This window comes from Peromyscus californicus, unplaced genomic scaffold (genome assembly GCF_007827085.1).
Source record: "Peromyscus californicus insignis strain IS unplaced genomic scaffold, ASM782708v3 Scaffold_20__1_contigs__length_68692818, whole genome shotgun sequence".
Lineage (NCBI taxonomy): Eukaryota > Metazoa > Chordata > Mammalia > Rodentia > Cricetidae > Peromyscus > Peromyscus californicus.
The window spans coordinates 67996331-68014031 of NW_026294503.1; the positions used below are offsets into that span (position 1 = coordinate 67996331).

A 17701-nucleotide genomic window follows, 5' to 3' on the forward strand; every position below is an offset into this window, starting at 1 on the left:
TCGGGCCAACCTGGTCTACAGAGTGAGTTCCAGGACAGCCAGGACTACACAGAGAAACCCAGTCTCAAAACAAAAATTTATTATTGTATGTGTGTGACAGATGTGTATATATTGAGTGTGCATACATCAGCAGACAACTTTGAGAAATTGATTCTCTCCTTACACTTTTACATGAGTTCTGGGGATCTAATCCAGATTGCTAGGCTTGTGTGGCAAGCGCCTTTACCCAATGAGCCATCTGGACAACCCCAAGCTTGATTTTAGACTTCACTCTCACAATAACAGGTTTTATGTGTGTTTGTGCATGTGTGGTTGTGAATATGCCTATATGTACGTGCATACCTATAATGGCCAGAGGTTCACATCAAGTGTCTTCCTCAGCTGCCCTCCCCACTTTTGCATGAGCATGTGTGTGTGTGTGTGGTGTTCGGTGTGAGTGTTCATGTAGATATGTGAATGTATACATGCAAGTACATGTGTGTGCATGCCTGTGTAGACCACAGGTATCTACCTCTATCACTGTCCTAATTTTCGAGACAGTATCTCTCAGTGAAAACAGAGCTTGCTATCCAGCTGGACTGACTGGCCAGCAAACCCCAGCAATCTTGTCTCAACACTGGGATTAAGGGCACAGCAATTAGCCTCCTTCCCCTAAGGATACTCTTATCTGCACTGACATAACCTCTTCTGATTTAATTGATAAAAGCCAGTCCGGTGGAACTAAGTCTGGACAGCTAGATAAGCACCCACACCGGATTCCAAGCATGGGGGTGGGGGCTCTCCTGAGTGCACTATCTTATTTGAAGTTAACCTTGGTGAGAGATAAAATGACTTTGCTGCTCTGAACTGAATTATGCCCCACAAAATTCATATGCTAAAGCCCTAATATTTGGAGATAAATTCTTTAAATAAATGAAGAAGCATTAGAGAAAGGTTAAATGAAATCCTGAGGGTAAAGCAATAATCCAATGATTGCTATCCTTCTAGGAAGGAAGAGGGAGACCGTGGAGTTGCACATGGCAGAAAAGCTACGTAAGGATGCAGAAGCCAGCTGCTGCACCGAAGAAAGGCTTCCGTGGAGCCTGAGCTGCTAACACCGTCGTCTTGTACCTCCGGTGGCCAGAATCACAAGAAAATAAACTCCATTGTTTAAGCCATCCAGACTGTGATGTTTTTGTCATGGCAGCTCCAGCAAGCTCGGGACCCTAACCCTAACCCTGAAGTCACATTGGGGGAATCAAGGGCAATAGTCCCACTACAGCAGAGCATGTAGTGACTGTGCCATAGGAAGGCCTTTGAGGTACCATACCGGTCTCTACCAGCCAAGTATGCCAGGCCAGGCTTTCCCCTAGACCTGCATATTCTCACTCCATGTTAACCCCTTCATTTCCCACACCTCCCTACTGCAGCATCGCCCTCACTTCCTTTGCTGAAGTTTGTGTCTTCAATGTTCCCCAGAAACCATGCCTTTTAGACTTGGCCACCAGCCTATTGTCCTACAGGGAGGTGGCGGAGCCTTTAAGAGGTAGAGCCTAGTGAGAGGAAGTGAGTTCACTGGGTATGTCCTTAGAGAGGATACTAGGACTCCAGCCCTTACCTCTTGGTTTACCAGCTGCCATGAGGCAAGCAGGATTCTTCTGCCACACACCTAACATTGATGGACTGTGTGGCTGACGGCAGGAGCTACACAGCCAAGTGTCCATGGGTTGGAAATGCTCAAATGTGAGCAAAATAAATTTTCCAGTCTAGGGTGTAGCTCTATGATAATGTTTGCCTGACTGGGCTCCTTCATCTGTGGGCTTCTACTGGGTGCTTCTGCACATGTATTCCATGCATCTGACTCTCTTCACTGTGGACTCTAAATTCTCAAAGATCAGCCTAGTGGTCAAGACCCTTCATGAGCTGGCTCTAACTCATTTTTCACTTTTTATTCCACCTGGCCAAGCCTTCACTAATCCCTTGAAAGTTCTAATTTTCCCAGTCTTCAAGATCCACCACCAGAGCTTCTCCTCGTCACCTCAGCTAAACATGCAAGCATGCAGCAGCCCCGCCTCTGCAGCTTTCACAATGCTGCCACATGATCCATCTTTAGCAGTAGCTGCGGAGCGGCCAGGAGCCCACAGCATGTGATGCTGTGATGCTGTGAGGTGGTCCTGACAATGATCTGGAGTCTGCACAGACTCTACCAGCCCAGGGAGGTTCCCCAACATGACTGCTGTCACCTCATGTAGCCGAAAGTTTTCTCCAGTCCTGTAGTCCTGTGTTCATCTGGTTCCACCGGGCCCCATGGTCCCTCAGCTACTTATAAAATAATTACTCAGAGGCTTATATTAATTACAAACTGTATGGCCAATGGCTTGAGTTTCTTGCTAGCTAGCTGTATCATCTTAAATTAACCCATTTCTATTCATCTATGTTTTGCCACATGGCTGTGGCGTTACCAGTCTGCTGGCATGTTGTTCCTTGGGCAGTGGGCTGGCGTCTCCCCAACTCTGCCTTTCTTCTTCCTGTCTCTCTCTTGGATTTCCTGCCTGGCTATGACCTGACTCACCACAGGCCACAGCACCTTCTTTACTAACCAATCATAGCAACACATATTCACAGCATACAGAAAGACATCGCTCAACAACTTCAGATACCAGTTGCACTTTTTCCCAACTAGCTATAAATTCAAGCATTCCCAGAAACCCTTCAGCTTCAGTAATTTGCAAAATGAAACTCAGGAAATAAAAACACTGTATTTATTTATAACAATTTATCACAAATACAAATCAAGGGCTAGGGATTTAGCTCAGTGACAGAGCAGTGCACACTTCACATCCACAAAACCTGGGTTCAACTCTAAAATGACACATAGAGAATATGAATGAACGAATATACAAACCAGCACCAACTACCCAAAAAGAAACAAACATATATGTGTTCACCAACCAGCAAGCTTGGTAGAAACTAGTGTTCAGAGTTCTGGTCAGGGTCACTGTGTATACAGTGTATAATTGGTTGAGATCATGGGCCACTTGGCTGAACTCAATCTCTAGCCTTGTCCCATCCTGGCGCTTAGGCTGAGATCACCCTTCAAAGTTCCGATCCTCAAAGCATAGAGCTGGTCTTTCTAGTGGGCTGGACTCCATCTGAGTCAAAGCTCGATAAATCCTGCTGTGCTCTGTGGCTCCAATGTAAATAATAATGACGCTTCTATCACGGAGGAAACCTCAAAGATTCAGTTTCCCTCTCAGGAACTGAGGATGGTTGATTAAAATCTTACTAATTTTTAGAATGCCGGAGATGACTTGTGTCCCAGGAGATAGGAAGACCACATGGTCCTCATTAAGGTGGTCCTAAGACCTGTTCCCATTGTGGTTCACTCTCTAGCCCTAACCACTAATTACCTAATTCAAGAGACGGAGGAGACACCATCCTCCCTGTCAACCTCAACAGTGCCCCAAGTACCTGATAAACTGCAGGACAGGCCCCCTACCAAAAACCCCACAGCTTGGCTAGGGCAAGTAAAGGTCTCATACACCCCTCCCCAAGCTACCTGAGAGAAGTTTTTGCAAACAATGAATAGGTAAGAGATGGGAGGAAATATCCTAAAAGCAACGGTCTCCCACCAATGAAGTGCAGAACGGGAAGAGAGAACCAACACAGAAGGCTTAGGAGTCTTTAATGCTTAGTCCGAAAGATCACAGGCTGAAGTTTTCATAACATTGGTCCTTCCCTAGTAAGGAAAAGTCTTCAGAGGGGCCTGGGAAGTACCTCGTAGTGCACAGATACCCCCCCATCTCAGAGTGAGGAAAGCAGGAAGTGTATGTAGTGAGCACCACGTGCCAGCCCTTTGCAAAGCACTCTGCAGTGTTCCCTCAGTCCTCACACCTCACATCAGTGCCAGGAGGCAGAACCCCCATCTTACAAAGAGTCTTGAGGCTTAGAGAAGTTGTTCATAAGCAAGTCAGGCAGGGTGGCCCATGCCTCTGACCCTCGCATTTAGGCAGGAAGATCACCACAAGTTTGAAGCCAGTCTGGTCTATCGAGAGAGTGCCAGGCCAGCAACTACCACTCTGTGAGATTTTGTTTCAAAATCCAGAAAGAAACAAGATATGGTGGTACATCCTTTTAATCCCAACACTCAGGAGGCAGAGGCAGGAAGATTTCTTGTTGAGGTCAGGGCTGGATCTTATCTACATAATGAGTTACAGGCCAACACAATGAGACCTTGCTTCAAGTTTTAAAAACAAACAATAACAAAAACAAAACAGGAGTTTTGGTTTTTCAAGACAGGGTTTCTCTGTGTAGCTCTGGTTGTCCTGGAACTCACTTTGTAGACCGAAGTGGCCTTGAACCCAGAGATCCTTCTGCCTCTGCCTTCCAAGTGCTAGGTTTAAAGGCCTGTGCCCCCACTGCTTGGCTGAGGGAGGTTTAAAAAAGTTCACAGGCCTCATCGGGGAGAGGAGAATGGAAATCTAGATCTTTCCTAGTCTACCACATAGAAGTCTCCCTCAAACCCAACCTTGGTCTCCCTGAAGAAATTATTTATTTATTTATTTATTTATTTATTTATTTACTTACTTACTTACTTATTTTTGAGGCAGAGCCTAACCTGATCCTCCTGCTTCTGAGTGCTGGGATTACAAGGGTGTGCCAGGACACCTGGCTAAGAAGTTCATTCTCAGCATGATGTCTGTCCTGGCCCCTGGGAGGAGAGGAGCCAGCTAGAGGGAGATGTTCTGTAAGGATGAGTAGGGATCCTGGAATGATTGTCCCCTGATTGGGGAGGGTGTGTGTGTGTGTGTGTGTGTGTGTGTGTGTGTGTGTGTGTGTGTGTAGAGGACAGATAAAGGGAGGTTGGACTCAATCAGGACACACTTAATGCATGTGTGGAAACATCACACTGAACCCCACTAATATGTACAATGAGTGTCAAGAAGGCTGAGGTAGGTCAGTGCTAGCTTTCCTGGTGTACACGAGGCAGTGCCAGAAACAATGCCAATAAAAAACAAAACAGGAAAGATTAAAATTAAAATTATCTTTCCTCCCAAACGTCAAATGTGACCTCAGACATCCCTATCTAGGACCCTGTGCACACAGAGGAGGCTCCCAAGGAAATGAGGTGGCATGTGAGTGCAAAGGCCTGCCCTCTGCTGATGCTGTGCAGAACAAGCCCCGGAGACAAGACAGCAGGAAAGCTGCCCACCCTGGAATCAGAGTCGGCCTGGCCCTGAGAGGACAGCCCAGAGGGCTGAAAACACATTTCCTCCAACAGAGAGCCCAGTAAACCCTGTGTGTAGGCATCTACTGGGCAAGACTGGGTCTCTAAGGTGTGCTGGACCTGGCCAGGCACTCATCCGTTAGCAGAGGCAGGAGCCCTAACTCTTGGAGTCTTTCCCTGGCTGCTACCTCCCAGCCCTTGTTGGCCTGTGGGTTTCGAGGAGAGGGATGCAGGAGCCCCTCCACCTGCACCTCCGGGGCCAGCCCCGATAGAGCTCTTCGTGCCCGCTGCTCGGCCAGCCGCCCCACTCCCACTACCAGCCGCACCCCCAGCAGCTGCACCTGCCGGCAGAGGGATACATCGCAGATCGCCAGCAGCTGCTCCCGTGGCTTGGCTGGCAGCTCTGCTGGGGTCAGGTTTCTTCCGCTGGGAGCCAAGAAGAGCAGAGGACACAGATTGTGGACAAAGCAGTACCGGAAGAAAACCTGCGGCTGACCACAGAGGGACCGGAAAAGGCCCCAGAATCGGGCTCCGCTCACCTCGGACTGTGTGCATTCCAGTCCCAACACTGGTCGCTTAGGGTGCTCTTGGGGAGGGGTCCTCACAGAGCCCCCAACGCCCAACCAGTCCCGGACCACATTCACTTCCCCAAAAGGTACCTGTGGGGGAAGGAGAGAGACACAAGGGGATTCAGGCTGGAGTTCAAGGTGACGATCAGGCTGCCATGATCTCGCCCACCTTCACCCTCAAGTCTGCTGTGTTATGGACTCCTGGCCTTGTGGTTTGCCCCGGTCCATTTTCCCTCCAGTTTTCCCCACCATGAATTGTGACCAGAAACCGTGTGCCTCTACTTTCTCCAGGTGCTGAAACCAAATACAGGCAGAACACAGGGACATTCGGCCCTACAGAGGGCATGATTCTAATACTGGTGACAGACAGATCTCCCGAGACAGAAAGCTAGCCAGGGCGAAAGGAGGCAGGACAGGCTGACCACTGGGTACCCTCGCAGCCCCAGGCCTCAGGCTGTCATTTCCATCGATCATCATTGATCACCTTTCATCACTCAGCTGGGGTCAATAAAAGCGATTGAGCCTCCTGCCCTGAGGCTTCTTTACCTCCCCCACCTGCAATGTACTGAACAGCAGTCACTCATCCTGATCCCTAAGGGAAAGCAGGCCGACCTGTGCCTGACTCTGTTATGAACCTTTCAGAGACCCAGGGACTTGCCACCAGGATGCCTGGCAGCTCCTAAACCCCCATCCCGCCCCCAGCCAGTCTTCCTGGAGGATCCAGCAGTCCCAGCCCCTCTCCTGACTCCAACCACTCTAGGGAAAAAGGAGATCCGGCAAGGTAAGGTATAGGGCAGGATGGCGGAAGGGAGGGCTCTCAGAGGCAATTAGTGGAGAGCTCACAGGGGAAACGGAACTACCATTAATGTGCCTGGTTAACTATGAACAGAAAAGCATCAGGAGAGTGCTTGAGACCACAGGAGCCAGTGTATGTCCTGCAGGGGATGGGGTGGAGGACCCACCCACCTCCCAGCCAATTACATGTTCTTCCTCCACAGCACACCCAGGCAAACATCCACCTCAGAACCACCCACCAGAGGAAGCCAGGCCTTTACCCCAGTCTGGGCCATGCCAAAGGGTCCTGGGTTCATGCCCAGGAAAAGCACTTCCTTGGGACCTTGGCAGTATCGAGTCACGTAGTTATGGTGCGGCTCCCAAGCATAATCCACTGGATTATAGATGACACCCACAGGCTCTGGAAACTGCAGCTGGTGAAGTTCAGCGTTGAGCCGAAGCTCCTCCTCCAGGAAGCCCTCAGCCAAGCTTCGAGCGCAAGGCAGAGGTTCCATGGTTCCTGCAGGTTCATGGGTAGGCCCCGGCAGGAAAGTCTGGGACACAGCCATGCTGCTGTCACCTGGAAAAGAGGTGGACAGAGTTTCCTTCAACCTCAACCCAGTGTTAGAATCTGTACTTCCTAGGGGCTCTCACTATCATTTCCTGGCCTAGAAGAGACCCTAGGAAGCAACCCTGTCAGTTACTACAAGCTCAATCCAGTTCCTGTGATGAAGGGACCTTTGCTCCCCACTTCCAGAGTCCTCCCTCTTTGTGATACATCAAGCATCCTACATTAGTTACTCGTCTTGCTGCAACAATGTACCTCGTCTTGCTGCAACAATGTACCTCGTCTTGCTGCAACAATGTACCTGCAAAAGCAGCTGAAGGGAGGAAGGATTTATTTCAGCTCTCAGAGAGTACATTCATCAGGGTGGGTCATGGCTTCAGGAGCGTAACGTAGTTGATCACATTGCAGCCACAGTCAAAACTCAGAAAGCGATGAATACCTATATTCAACTAGATCTCTCTCTCCTGGGCCCTCCCTCCCCATCTCAGTTTTATGAGACAGGTTCTCACTATGTAACCTTGGATGGCCTGAAGCTCCATATGTTGACCAGGCTGGCCTTGAACTCGAGTTCCTCCCCTCTCTACCTGAGAATAAAGGTGTGTGTTGCCACACCTGGCTAGAGCTCCTTTTTATGCTGTGCAGGCTAGTTTTTATGTCAGCTTGTCATATTGGAAGATGGATCCTCAACTGGGAAAATGCCCCCACCAGACTGGCCTGTGGTGCATTTTCCTGACTGATGTGGGAGGGCTCAGCTCACAGTAGGTAGCGCCACCTCTGGGCTGTTGATCCCGGGAGCTGTAAGAAAGCAGACTGATGGGGTTGGTGAGGTAGCTCAGAGGTTAGGAGCATTGGCTGCTCTTCCAGAGGTCCTGAGTTCAATTCCCAGCAACCACATGGTGACTCACAACCATCTATAATGAGATCTGGTGCCCTCTTCTGGCGTGCAGGCAGAACACTGTATGCATAATAAATAAATCTTAAAAAAAAGAAAAAGAAAGCAAACTGAGCCAAGCATGGGAACAAGTCAGTAAACAACACTCCTCCATGGCTTCTGCTTCAGTTCCTGCCTCTAGGTTCCTGCATTGAGTTCCTGTTCTGACTTCCTTTGCTTGATGATGGACTGTGATATGAAACAGCAAGCTAAAACAAACCCTTTCCTCCCCTACTTGCTTTTGGTAATGATGTTTTATCCTAGCAACAGAAAGCCTAAGGCAGTCCAGGGCCCCCAGCCCATGGGATGGCACCACACTCTTGGAGTTTAGGTCTTCCCATCTCCGTTAACCCGATTTAGAAACTCCTTCACAGACATGCCCAGAGATTCACCTTCAAAGCAATTCCAGATCCTGTCAAGTTGGCAATCAGATATTAACCATAATAGTACCTCATCCCAAACCTCTCACCAGGTGAGGCCTGAGCCACTAGTTCTCGAGCCATGCTTTCTTCCTCATTTCTTCTCTTTCTCTTTTTTTTTTTTCCTTCTTCAGTGCTGAAGGGAAAAACCTGAATTCTTGACCATGCTAGGCAAGTACTCTATCACTAATCTACAATCCTAACCCCTTTTTCGTTTAGATGGTGGGTGCTATGTCTCAATAAGTTACTCAAGCTGGCCTTGAATTTACCCTGTAGCCTAGGTTGGCCCTGAACTTGTAATCCTGTTGTCTCAGCCTCTGAAATAAGTGAGATTCAGTCTACATCATAGCTACTTAATAGCTTTCTGTTCTCTCTTTTTGGGGAGTGGAGTACATTTCTTTTCTTAAATTTTTTTGTTGTTGTTGTTTTGTTCCAAGCATGGTAAATCCCAGCATTTCAGAAGTCAGTGGATCTCTGTGAGTTTGAGGCCAGCCTGGTGCTATGTAGGACTGTCTCAAAAAAAAAAAAAAAAATCACACGCCTTTAATTCCAGCACTCAGGAGGCAGAGGCAGGTGGATCTGTGAGTTCGAGGCCAGCCTGGTCTACAGAGCGAGATCCAGGACAGGCTCCAAAGCTACACAGAGAAACCCTGTCTTGAAAGAACAAAAGCAGCCAGGTCGGCGGCGGCGGCAGCGCACACCTTTAATCCCAGCACTGGGGAGGCACAGCCAGGTGGATCTCTGTGAGTTCAAGGCCAGCCTGGTCTACAAAGAGAGATCCATGAAGGCACCAAAACTACACAGAGAAACCCTGTCTCAAAAAACAAGAAAAAGAAAAAAGAAAAAACAAAACCAAAAACAAACAAACAAAAAAAGAAGTGGAGGCAGGAGGATCAGGAGTTTATGACCATCATCAGCTACATAGCAAGTTCGAGACCAGTCTAGGTTACATGTGACTATATCGAAATAAATAAGAGGCTAGAGACACAACCTAGTGGTTAAGAGGATGTACTGCTCTTGCAGAGAACCAGAGTTTAGTTTCCAGCACCCACCTAAGCTCACAGCTCCCTGTAACTCCAGCTCCAGGGGATCCAATGCCTTCTTCTGGCTTCCTTGACCACCACACACATGTGGCATACATTCATACACACACACACACACAAAATGAAGGTAAGTCGTTTTCTTTTTTGGAGGGTGGTGGTTGATCTTTTTTGAGACAGGGTTTCTCTGTGTAGCCCTGGCTTAAAGGCACGCACCACCACTGCCTGGCAAATGATTTTAAATTATATTTTTATATATTTGTGTCTCATGCATGTGTTTACGCATACACGTGCCATGAAACACCTGTGGACAACAACTCACAGAAGTCTGTTGTCACTGTCCACCATATGGGTCCCAGGGATTGAACTCAGGTCTTCGGACTTGGTGACAAGCACCTTCACCTACCCAGCTATTCCTCTGGCCCACCTCCACTTCTTAAGTGCTGGGATTAAAGCCTGCACCAGGCCACATTAACAGAACACATCTACTGACATCCTTTCTCTCCAATGTCATCCTTAATAAAACCAGTCCAGTCAGGATGAGCGTGTCCTGGAAATACTGTGCTGACGAATGAGATGCAGGTGCACAACCACAGCCCAGAGACTTGGGAGGGCTAATTACAGCAGCTTCCAGGTGGCAAGCAATTGCTCTCCGCCAGGTACACCTCATTGATCTTCATAACAACCCCATGAGGTGGGTATTATTGCTCCCATGTTACAAGCCAGGAGACTGAGGCTTAACGAGATCAAGCAAGTTGCCTAGGGTCATGCAGTTAGCAAGTAATGAAGTTGGGATTTGAACCCACAGTACCTGACTCAAAGCTATGCTCTTAACCACCCACGCCATCTTGCCTTAGATGGTTTGATCAGCCACCCTACTAATTCTACAAGCCCCTAACCCCAGCCCAGCTTCTTTCCCACAGTCGAGAATCCTCTGAGGTGGGAAAGGATGATTGCCAGACTCCGAACAGACTCTGACATGCAACCACGGCCAGAGCTGCGGGTTTTCACATCTGAATACTAAGGATAATAATACCCACTTCATAAAGCTGCCTATGAAAGGGAAGAGCAGAGGAACTCAGCAGCAAGCCTTCTAACTGAAACAGCTGTTCTCACACTCCTACACACACCCAGTGCACGTCCCTGGCCATTTCACTCACTTTCAAAGTGCTTCTCCCACCCCAACTCCCAAAACTTTGCACAGGTCATTTTTACAAACCCAACCAAATATGACTGAGGTAACCAGAACATCAACCAGCAGTCAACCAAGAAGGCGACCCAACAGATCCAGTTCATACTCATCCTTCACGATGCAGCTCAAACCATCTCCTTGGTGAAGCTTTGCTTCTTCAATATACTGGAACCTCTGAACTGTGGACCAAAATCTATCTTTCCTCTCTCATCCTGTTTTTCTCAGGTATCTACCACAGCAATGAACTTCCTGGCATATCACACACAAGGAAGTTGGCTGTGAAGCCAAGATATATCTATATATCTTGAACAAAGCGATTCAGATGCCCTGGTGAAGGCTAAGAGCCACTGAGTACTGACTGGCTTCTTCATGAATTCACCCTTTGCCTCCCCAGACAGAAGTAAGGGAGACCAGCAGTCAGGCTCTATTCAATTCCCTGCCACACCTACAGGGTCCTAGATCTTAGGTACTAGATCTCAGGTACTCAACAGCCCCTACCCAACTCTATCCACTTCCACATTATCAGTCTTGTTTAAAGTTACCTTCCAATGAAGCACTTTTGTTTCTCCCGTGCTAGGGGTGGAACCCTGGGACTAGGCAAGCACTTCATCACTGAGCTACCCCTGATTCCTGATGAGCCACTCCGGATGGGCTCCTTATCACCCGACAAACCAGTGTGGGAGAATGAGCCCAGGCCTGTGCACAGGCTAGGCAGGTACTCTACACTAAGCTACATCATGAGCCTCTTCTTCTTCTTCTTCTTCTTCTTCTTCTTCTTCTTCTTCTTCTTCTTCTTCTTCTTCTCCTCCTCCTCTTCCTCCTCCTCCTCCTCCTCCTCCTTCTCCTCCTCCTCCCTTCTTCCTCCCTTTATTTTTTGTTTGTTTTTTGAGACAGGCCACCAGCTGGAGACCAAACCTTCAATATTCCATAACCCTAGCTTGTAGGGTGGGGCTGGGCTCTCAGGAATGTTTCAGTGTACTGAAGAAGCAAAGCTTCACCAAAGAGATGGTTTGAGCTGCATCGTGAAGGATGAGTATGAACTGTGTAACAGCCCTGGCTGGCCTGGATCTCGCTCTTGTGGACCTGGCTGGCCTGGAACTCACAGAGATCTGCCTGCCTCTGCCTCCTGAGTGCTGGGATTAAAGATGTGTGCCACTTTTGTTTTTGTCTTATATGTTTTGAGATAAAGTCTCACTATATGGCCTTGGCGGTCCTGAAACTCAAGATGTAGCCCAGACTAACCTCAAACTGTGACAGTCTTCCTGCCTCCGTTTCCTGAGTGCTAGGATTGCCTGCATGTGTCAGGCCTGAAATCTTTAACCAATTTGCCCAGGACATTCTGGAAAGCTGAGAACGGTGTGGTGAACTGGGTTTTCTGGGACCTTGCTTTGTACTTCCTCATGCAGTATCAATATTAGAAAAAGCAGCACCAGTGATTGCTCTCAGGTGTGGAAGACAACAAGGATGGACATACACAAAGGTAACAAGACCTTATTTCCGCTGTTCAATTTTCAAAGCCCCGTCTGATACCACAAGCTAAAACTCAGCTAACTTGAAAAAGCCCTGGCTTTTTCTCCTTTTTGTTTTTTTCTTTTTTGGTTTTCTCGAGACAGGGTTTCTCTGTGTAGTTTTGGTGCCTGTCCTGGATCTTGTTCTATAGACCAGGTTGGCCTTGAACTCACAGAGATCTGCCTGGCTCTGCCTCCCAAGTGCTGGGATTAAAGGTGCCACCACCACTGTCTCTTAAAAGGTTCTCTCCCTTAAATTGGGGAGATGAGGCACGCCACAGCACCCATGTGGTCAGAGACAATTTGGAGAACTGGTTCTTCTTCTACGGTCAAGGCTCTGAGGACCAAACTTGGGTCATCAGGTTTGGTGGCAAGGGCCCTACCAGCTGACACATCTAAGAAGATTCTCTTGCACAAGTCTCTCTATAGAAGCCACATATTCCATCAACCTACCACCAGCTGTTAACTTGTTTACGGGCCAGTCTCTTGCTGGGGGAATGACTCCAAAATGAATAAAATGTAAGGCAAGCTCTGGGTAAGCCATGAGCTAAGAGGACAAACAAGCTGTATTACAGTATAATCTGAGCTTTACTGTCCCAGACAGACCTTAACAGAGCACTGAGAGGAAGCCTAGCAGCCCTACCCAAAGTCACCAACAGTCATACGCTTAATGGGCTGATGCTGCAAGTCAGTGGAACCCTTACCTAGGGTATACGAAGCCTTGGGGTTCAATCCCTCAGAATAAACCAGGTGTGGAGCCACATGCCTATAGGGCGACTCAGGAGGTGGAGGCAAAAAGATCGGATCAAGAGCATTCCCCGAATAGCAAAGGTGAGGACAATCTGACCTACATGCGATTTTTTTCTCAAAAAGCCAAAACCCAGATGCTTAAGAAATGTGTCACACATTTCAAATTACATTTAAAAGCAACGGGCGACCCTTGTATACATGTGATCAAGGCTAGACTTCATACTCATATCCGATCTATCTGAAATTAACTCCAAGAAGTGTAATAGAATCCAAGCCACACTGGGCTAGAAAGATGGCTAAGCAGGTAAGAGCACTGGCTGCTCTTCCAAAGGTCTTGAGTTCAATTCCCAGCACCCACAAAGCGGCTCACAACAGTCTAACCGAGTCCTATACGATCCAATGCCCTCTTCTGGTGTGCAGACGTACATGCAAACAAAACATCCATTATGTATAAAATACAGAAAATAAAAACAAGAATCCAAGCCACTAGCTGCCCATGCCTCTTGTAAACTCTCCAGGTATCCACAGGATTTAAACCAAAATTAGCAGCGCAGCAGGACTAATAGGGGCCCCTTAGGCCTCCGCGTCGTGGCGCGGCCACTCTTCCCGAGCCCCTACAGCCCCCTCCGCCCTGCACTGAGATCCAGCCCCCCTACTGCCTCACCTGCAGCAGCTCCCCCAGCAGCTTCCGCTTCCTTTCTCCGTCCTGGCGCAAAGGACACTGGAAGTCGTAGTCAACAGCGTTTAAATTAGAAGAATAGCTAGCAGCGTCCGCTTCCGCCGGAAATGCCTAAATCCCCGGAAAGCTCGATAAATGAGCTCCACGGGTCGCTGGGGATTGTAGTTTAATAATATGATTCAAATCAAGCTGTCTTGGAAGTTAGAGGCCAATTCATTCACAACAATCTGGACTCTCCAGCCATCCTTAATCCCTCACCCACCAGAGACCCTACCAGCCCCCGCTGGTGCCTCAAGTTAAGAGACCTCACCTTTGCAGCCCTCCATGGGCCATTACTGTGTGCATAACATCCAAGGAGGCATCTCTCTCATCCCCAACTCTTTGACAATGAACATTTCCATTACCATTAGCGTGCAAATCCACAGCGTCACCATTTTGACCTGGCTCCCTTGGCATCTGCCAGCCTGTATCCCAGATTGGAGCTCACCAGAGAAGTAGAACCAAAATCATTCTATCTGTGTGAGGAGATATAGTGTGGAAATGTGCTCACAGTCATATGGAACCTGCGGTCTGTAAGCTGGAGAACCAGGAAAGCCCTCTGTAGTTCATTCTGAGCCTGAGCTGGTTCTACAGAGAAGCAGACCAGTCTCTATGACGTCTGAAGGCAGAAGATGGAAGCCCCAGGTTGCAAAGAGGCAGAATTGGAAGCTAGTATGACTGCTGTGGTGGCACATACCTGTAATCCAACCACTTGGGTGGCTGAAGCAGAAGGACCATCAGCTGAAGGGTAGCCTGGGCTACACAGTGAGACCCTGGAGAGAGAGCCTTCTATGTGCTCCCAAAGTGCAGCCACCCAGGGCCACTCCTGCGCAAGGTCTCTTCCCCCATCCCCAACCCACCTGGCCAGCCCGGAGCAGGGAAGGGGGCGGGGCCACCGCGAGCACCTGGTCCAACACCAGGTTGCACTGCTGCTTCTGTGGGGGAAGGGCCACCCACTCCACCTGAGCGTCCTCCCACTGCCTGGCCCTCGGCAGAGTTTCCCACCTCTCCTCACTCCACCAGTTTCCAGTATGAGAGAGGCAGAAGTTCAAAGTCATCCTCTGCTACATATCATGTCTGAGGCTAGCCTGAGCTAAATGAAATCTTGTCCAAAAAGGAAGAGAAAAGGGGTTGATGGAAGGAATTCATCACAGGCCCTACCATCCTTTCAGATACCCCTCTCCCCACAACTGTTTGGCTTGCCCAGCTGTCCCTGTTGGGTTTTTGTTCCTGTTTTGGGGAAGGGTGGTGGTGTTGTTTTGAAACAGGATCTCATCTTGGTTGTCTTGGAATTCACTACGTAGACCAGAATGGTCTTGTCTGTAGACCAAATCTGCCTGTCTCTCAAGTGCTGGGATTAAAGGCCCATTGTCGTCCCCCCACCCCCACCCCCACCCCCAGTCCATTCGTTGGTCTTATAGTCCCTCAGAACCCCAAGTTGGCCTCGGGCAGAACAACAAGGAGTAAAGTGAAACAGAGATCCTACAAAATGCCCCTCACCTTCCTGGTGTGGTGGCTCTTGCCTTTAATGCCAGCATCTGGGGGTTCGGGGAGCATCGCTGTGAGTTCCAGGCCAGCCTGGAGTACATAGTGAGACCCTCTCTCAAACTTATCACCTAATGTTAACTTCTGTGAACCTCTGTCCCTATGAGTCCTTGGCTCCTGGAAGCTCAGAGCGAGTCCCTGGGGAAAGAGAAACTGAGGTTCAGGCAGCCACTGCTAACTGCTGACGCTGACCCTGAATGGAGCCTCTCCTGCTCCTAATCCAGCCATCCCCCAACCCCTCCTCTCTTTCAGAAACTGTGGGCTTGGAGCTCTGCTGGAGTAAAGACATTTAGAAATGAGATCCCGAGATGAAAGGTGGGCATAGCCCTTCCCTGGTTTCCTTGCCCTCCAGAAGCCTTCAAGGGACAGGCTAACAGCGCTTGATGGCCTGTGAGGCAGGGGCGACAGCAGATCCTGGATGTGGCCAAGGAAGAGCTAACAGGTGCGTCCTGGGCTGTGGAGCGGCCTCTGAGGCCCAGCAGCAGCTACTCGGCCTGCCTGGGTTCGGAAGGGTTAACTTGCATTCTTGTTTCCTTTGGGTTTCGCCAAGCTGCAAGGGCTGCGTTGGGCCACGAGCGCCATCTATCGGCCGCTGGGGAGCTAGCTTTGCCTCGCGTGGACTTCTAGGCCAAGCATCCCTTCCCCTGCCAAGGGCCTCCGGCTGCACAAAGCTAAGATTGCCTATCTGATCAATACAGGCTTCGTTTTCGCCTCACTGGGCACCAGGTGTCACCTGGCCACTTCCCTGGGGAACTCCAAAGGACTTTCTGGAGCTTCTGTCCACGCTTTGACCCCTCTCTCCCAGCCAGGTCATGCATGAACGAACATTAGCATAAAAGCTGATAGTCCGGGAGCCAGGGCTAGATCTGCGGCCACTCTCTCTCCGCTTACTAATGGGACCCCAGACAGGTTACTTCACATCTCTGTGCCTCGGTTATCCCAGCTGTAAAATGGGACAATCCTTGAAATCTATCTCTTTCGTGATAAATTAACTGGCAAGGTGTTTTATTAAGGCCTGGCCCAGAGGGGCTCCATGAAGGTTAGTCGTTGTTGCTATGGCTACAGGCAGGCCTGCAGGCAGATGCTGGGGCTGAGCACACAACCTCCTGGACAGACACAAAGGCACCATACTAACCAGCTCATCCCTGGAGAGTTCGTCAGAGACCACAGCCTGCCTGGTTAGGTTTGGGACTGGGAGTTTGGGGCTGCAAAGTACCTTTCAGTGTCCAAAGGTCCGGAGGAGACTGGGTGAAAGATCAGAAAAAGGAAGGGTGTGCGGTAAAGATGAAGGAAGGAGGGCAGGGTCTAACTCAGCGGTGAACTGCAGATTAGCATGCACAAGGTCCTGGGTTCCATGCCAGTGTATACACAGAGACAGAGAGAGACAAACAGAGACAGAGACAGAGGGAGACAGAGAGAGACAAGACAGAGGGAGACAGAGAGAGACAGAGACGACAGAAACAGAGAGTCAATAAGGAACAATTAGCAGGCACATAAAATGCCTTTTTTCCTGGGTATGGTTTCATGCACTTATAATGTCAGCACTCGGGAGACTGAGGCAGGAGGATCACAAGTATGGCACCAGCCTGTCTTTAAAAAAGAAAGCCAAGCCGGGCGGTGGTGGCGCACGCCTTTAATCCCAGCACTCGGGAGGCAGAGCCAGGCGGATCTCTGTGAGTTCGAGGCCAGCCTGGACTACCAAGTGAGTTCCAGGAAAGGCGCAAAGCTACACAGAGAAACCCTGTCTCGAAAAACCAAAAAAAAAAAAATAAATAAAATAAAATAAAATAAAAAAGAAAGCCAGAAGCCGGGCGGTGGTGGCGCACGCCTTTAATCCCAGCACTTGGGAGGCAGAGGCAGGCGGATCTCTGTGAATTCGAGGCCAGCCTGGTCTACAGCGCGAGATCCAGGAAAGGCGCAAAGCTACACAGAGAAACCCTGTCTCGAAAAACCAAAAAAAAAAAAAAAAAAAAAAAGAAAGCCAGAAAAGGGGGCTGGTGGCATGATGGCTCAGCAGGTGAAGGTACCTGCCACCAAACCTGATGATCTAAATTCCGAAATTCAATCCCCAGAACCCACATGGTGGAAGAAGAGAACTGAGTCTGGCAAGTTGTCTTCTGGGCTCTACCTGCGTGAAGGCACATGAGCACACATTCGTAAATAGGTGTCAAACACCAACCCTCAAAACTTCCTGCTTTGGGGAAAAGGAGGGCAGGCCCATTGTGTATGTGGGGGTGGGGGGACCCGGGGAGGGGACTCAAGGTCGGGGGTGGGGCAGTGAGGGGCAGGGGAGGACACCCTGCATCCCAGCAGCCTGTCCTTGACTCTGGCTCAAAAGGTGATCAGCCTCTGAAGGCATCTGTTACAGGACACTCCGGTTCTGCAGGGATTTGACCTTCTCTAGCTTGCCTGGTGGGTAGGAGACTATAGTAGAGAAAGCTGCCTGCAGGTCCCCAGGCCCCATTCCCAGGACCCACCTCC

General features: G+C 49.4%; 1 protein-coding gene across 5 annotated transcripts; it reads right to left on the bottom strand.

Annotated features, from left to right (window-relative positions):
* Window positions 1-2719: 2719 nt before the first annotated feature.
* Smug1 (single-strand-selective monofunctional uracil-DNA glycosylase 1) lies at window positions 2720-13729 on the bottom strand. 5 transcript variants are annotated; one of them, XM_052749170.1, is made up of 3 exons: window positions 13622-13729; window positions 6810-7129; window positions 2720-5865 (listed from the first exon to the last, which is right to left on the bottom strand). In XM_052749170.1, exons 2-3 carry the CDS (start codon window positions 7116-7118, stop codon window positions 5311-5313), a joined length of 864 nt encoding a protein of 287 aa, XP_052605130.1. In that variant the 5' UTR covers window positions 7119-7129; window positions 13622-13729; the 3' UTR covers window positions 2720-5310. The 5 variants fall into 5 exon arrangements, with proteins under 5 accessions (XP_052605130.1, XP_052605131.1, XP_052605132.1 ...); XM_052749171.1 differs by lacking the exon at window positions 13622-13729 and adding an exon at window positions 12912-13579; XM_052749172.1 differs by lacking the exon at window positions 13622-13729 and adding an exon at window positions 7419-11451.
* Between the last annotated feature and the right edge of the window lie 3972 nt (window positions 13730-17701).

Excerpts from the sequence above, each read along its gene's own strand:
- Smug1 (XM_052749170.1), bottom strand. The coding sequence starts at position 7,118 with ATGGCTGTGTCCCAGACTTTCCTGCCGGGGCCTACCCATGAACCTGCA. Across the intron at positions 5,866-6,809 it reads TAAAGGCCTGGCTTCCTCTG|GTACCTTTTGGGGAAGTGAA; the intron begins GTGGGTGGTTCT and ends CTTCCCCCACAG.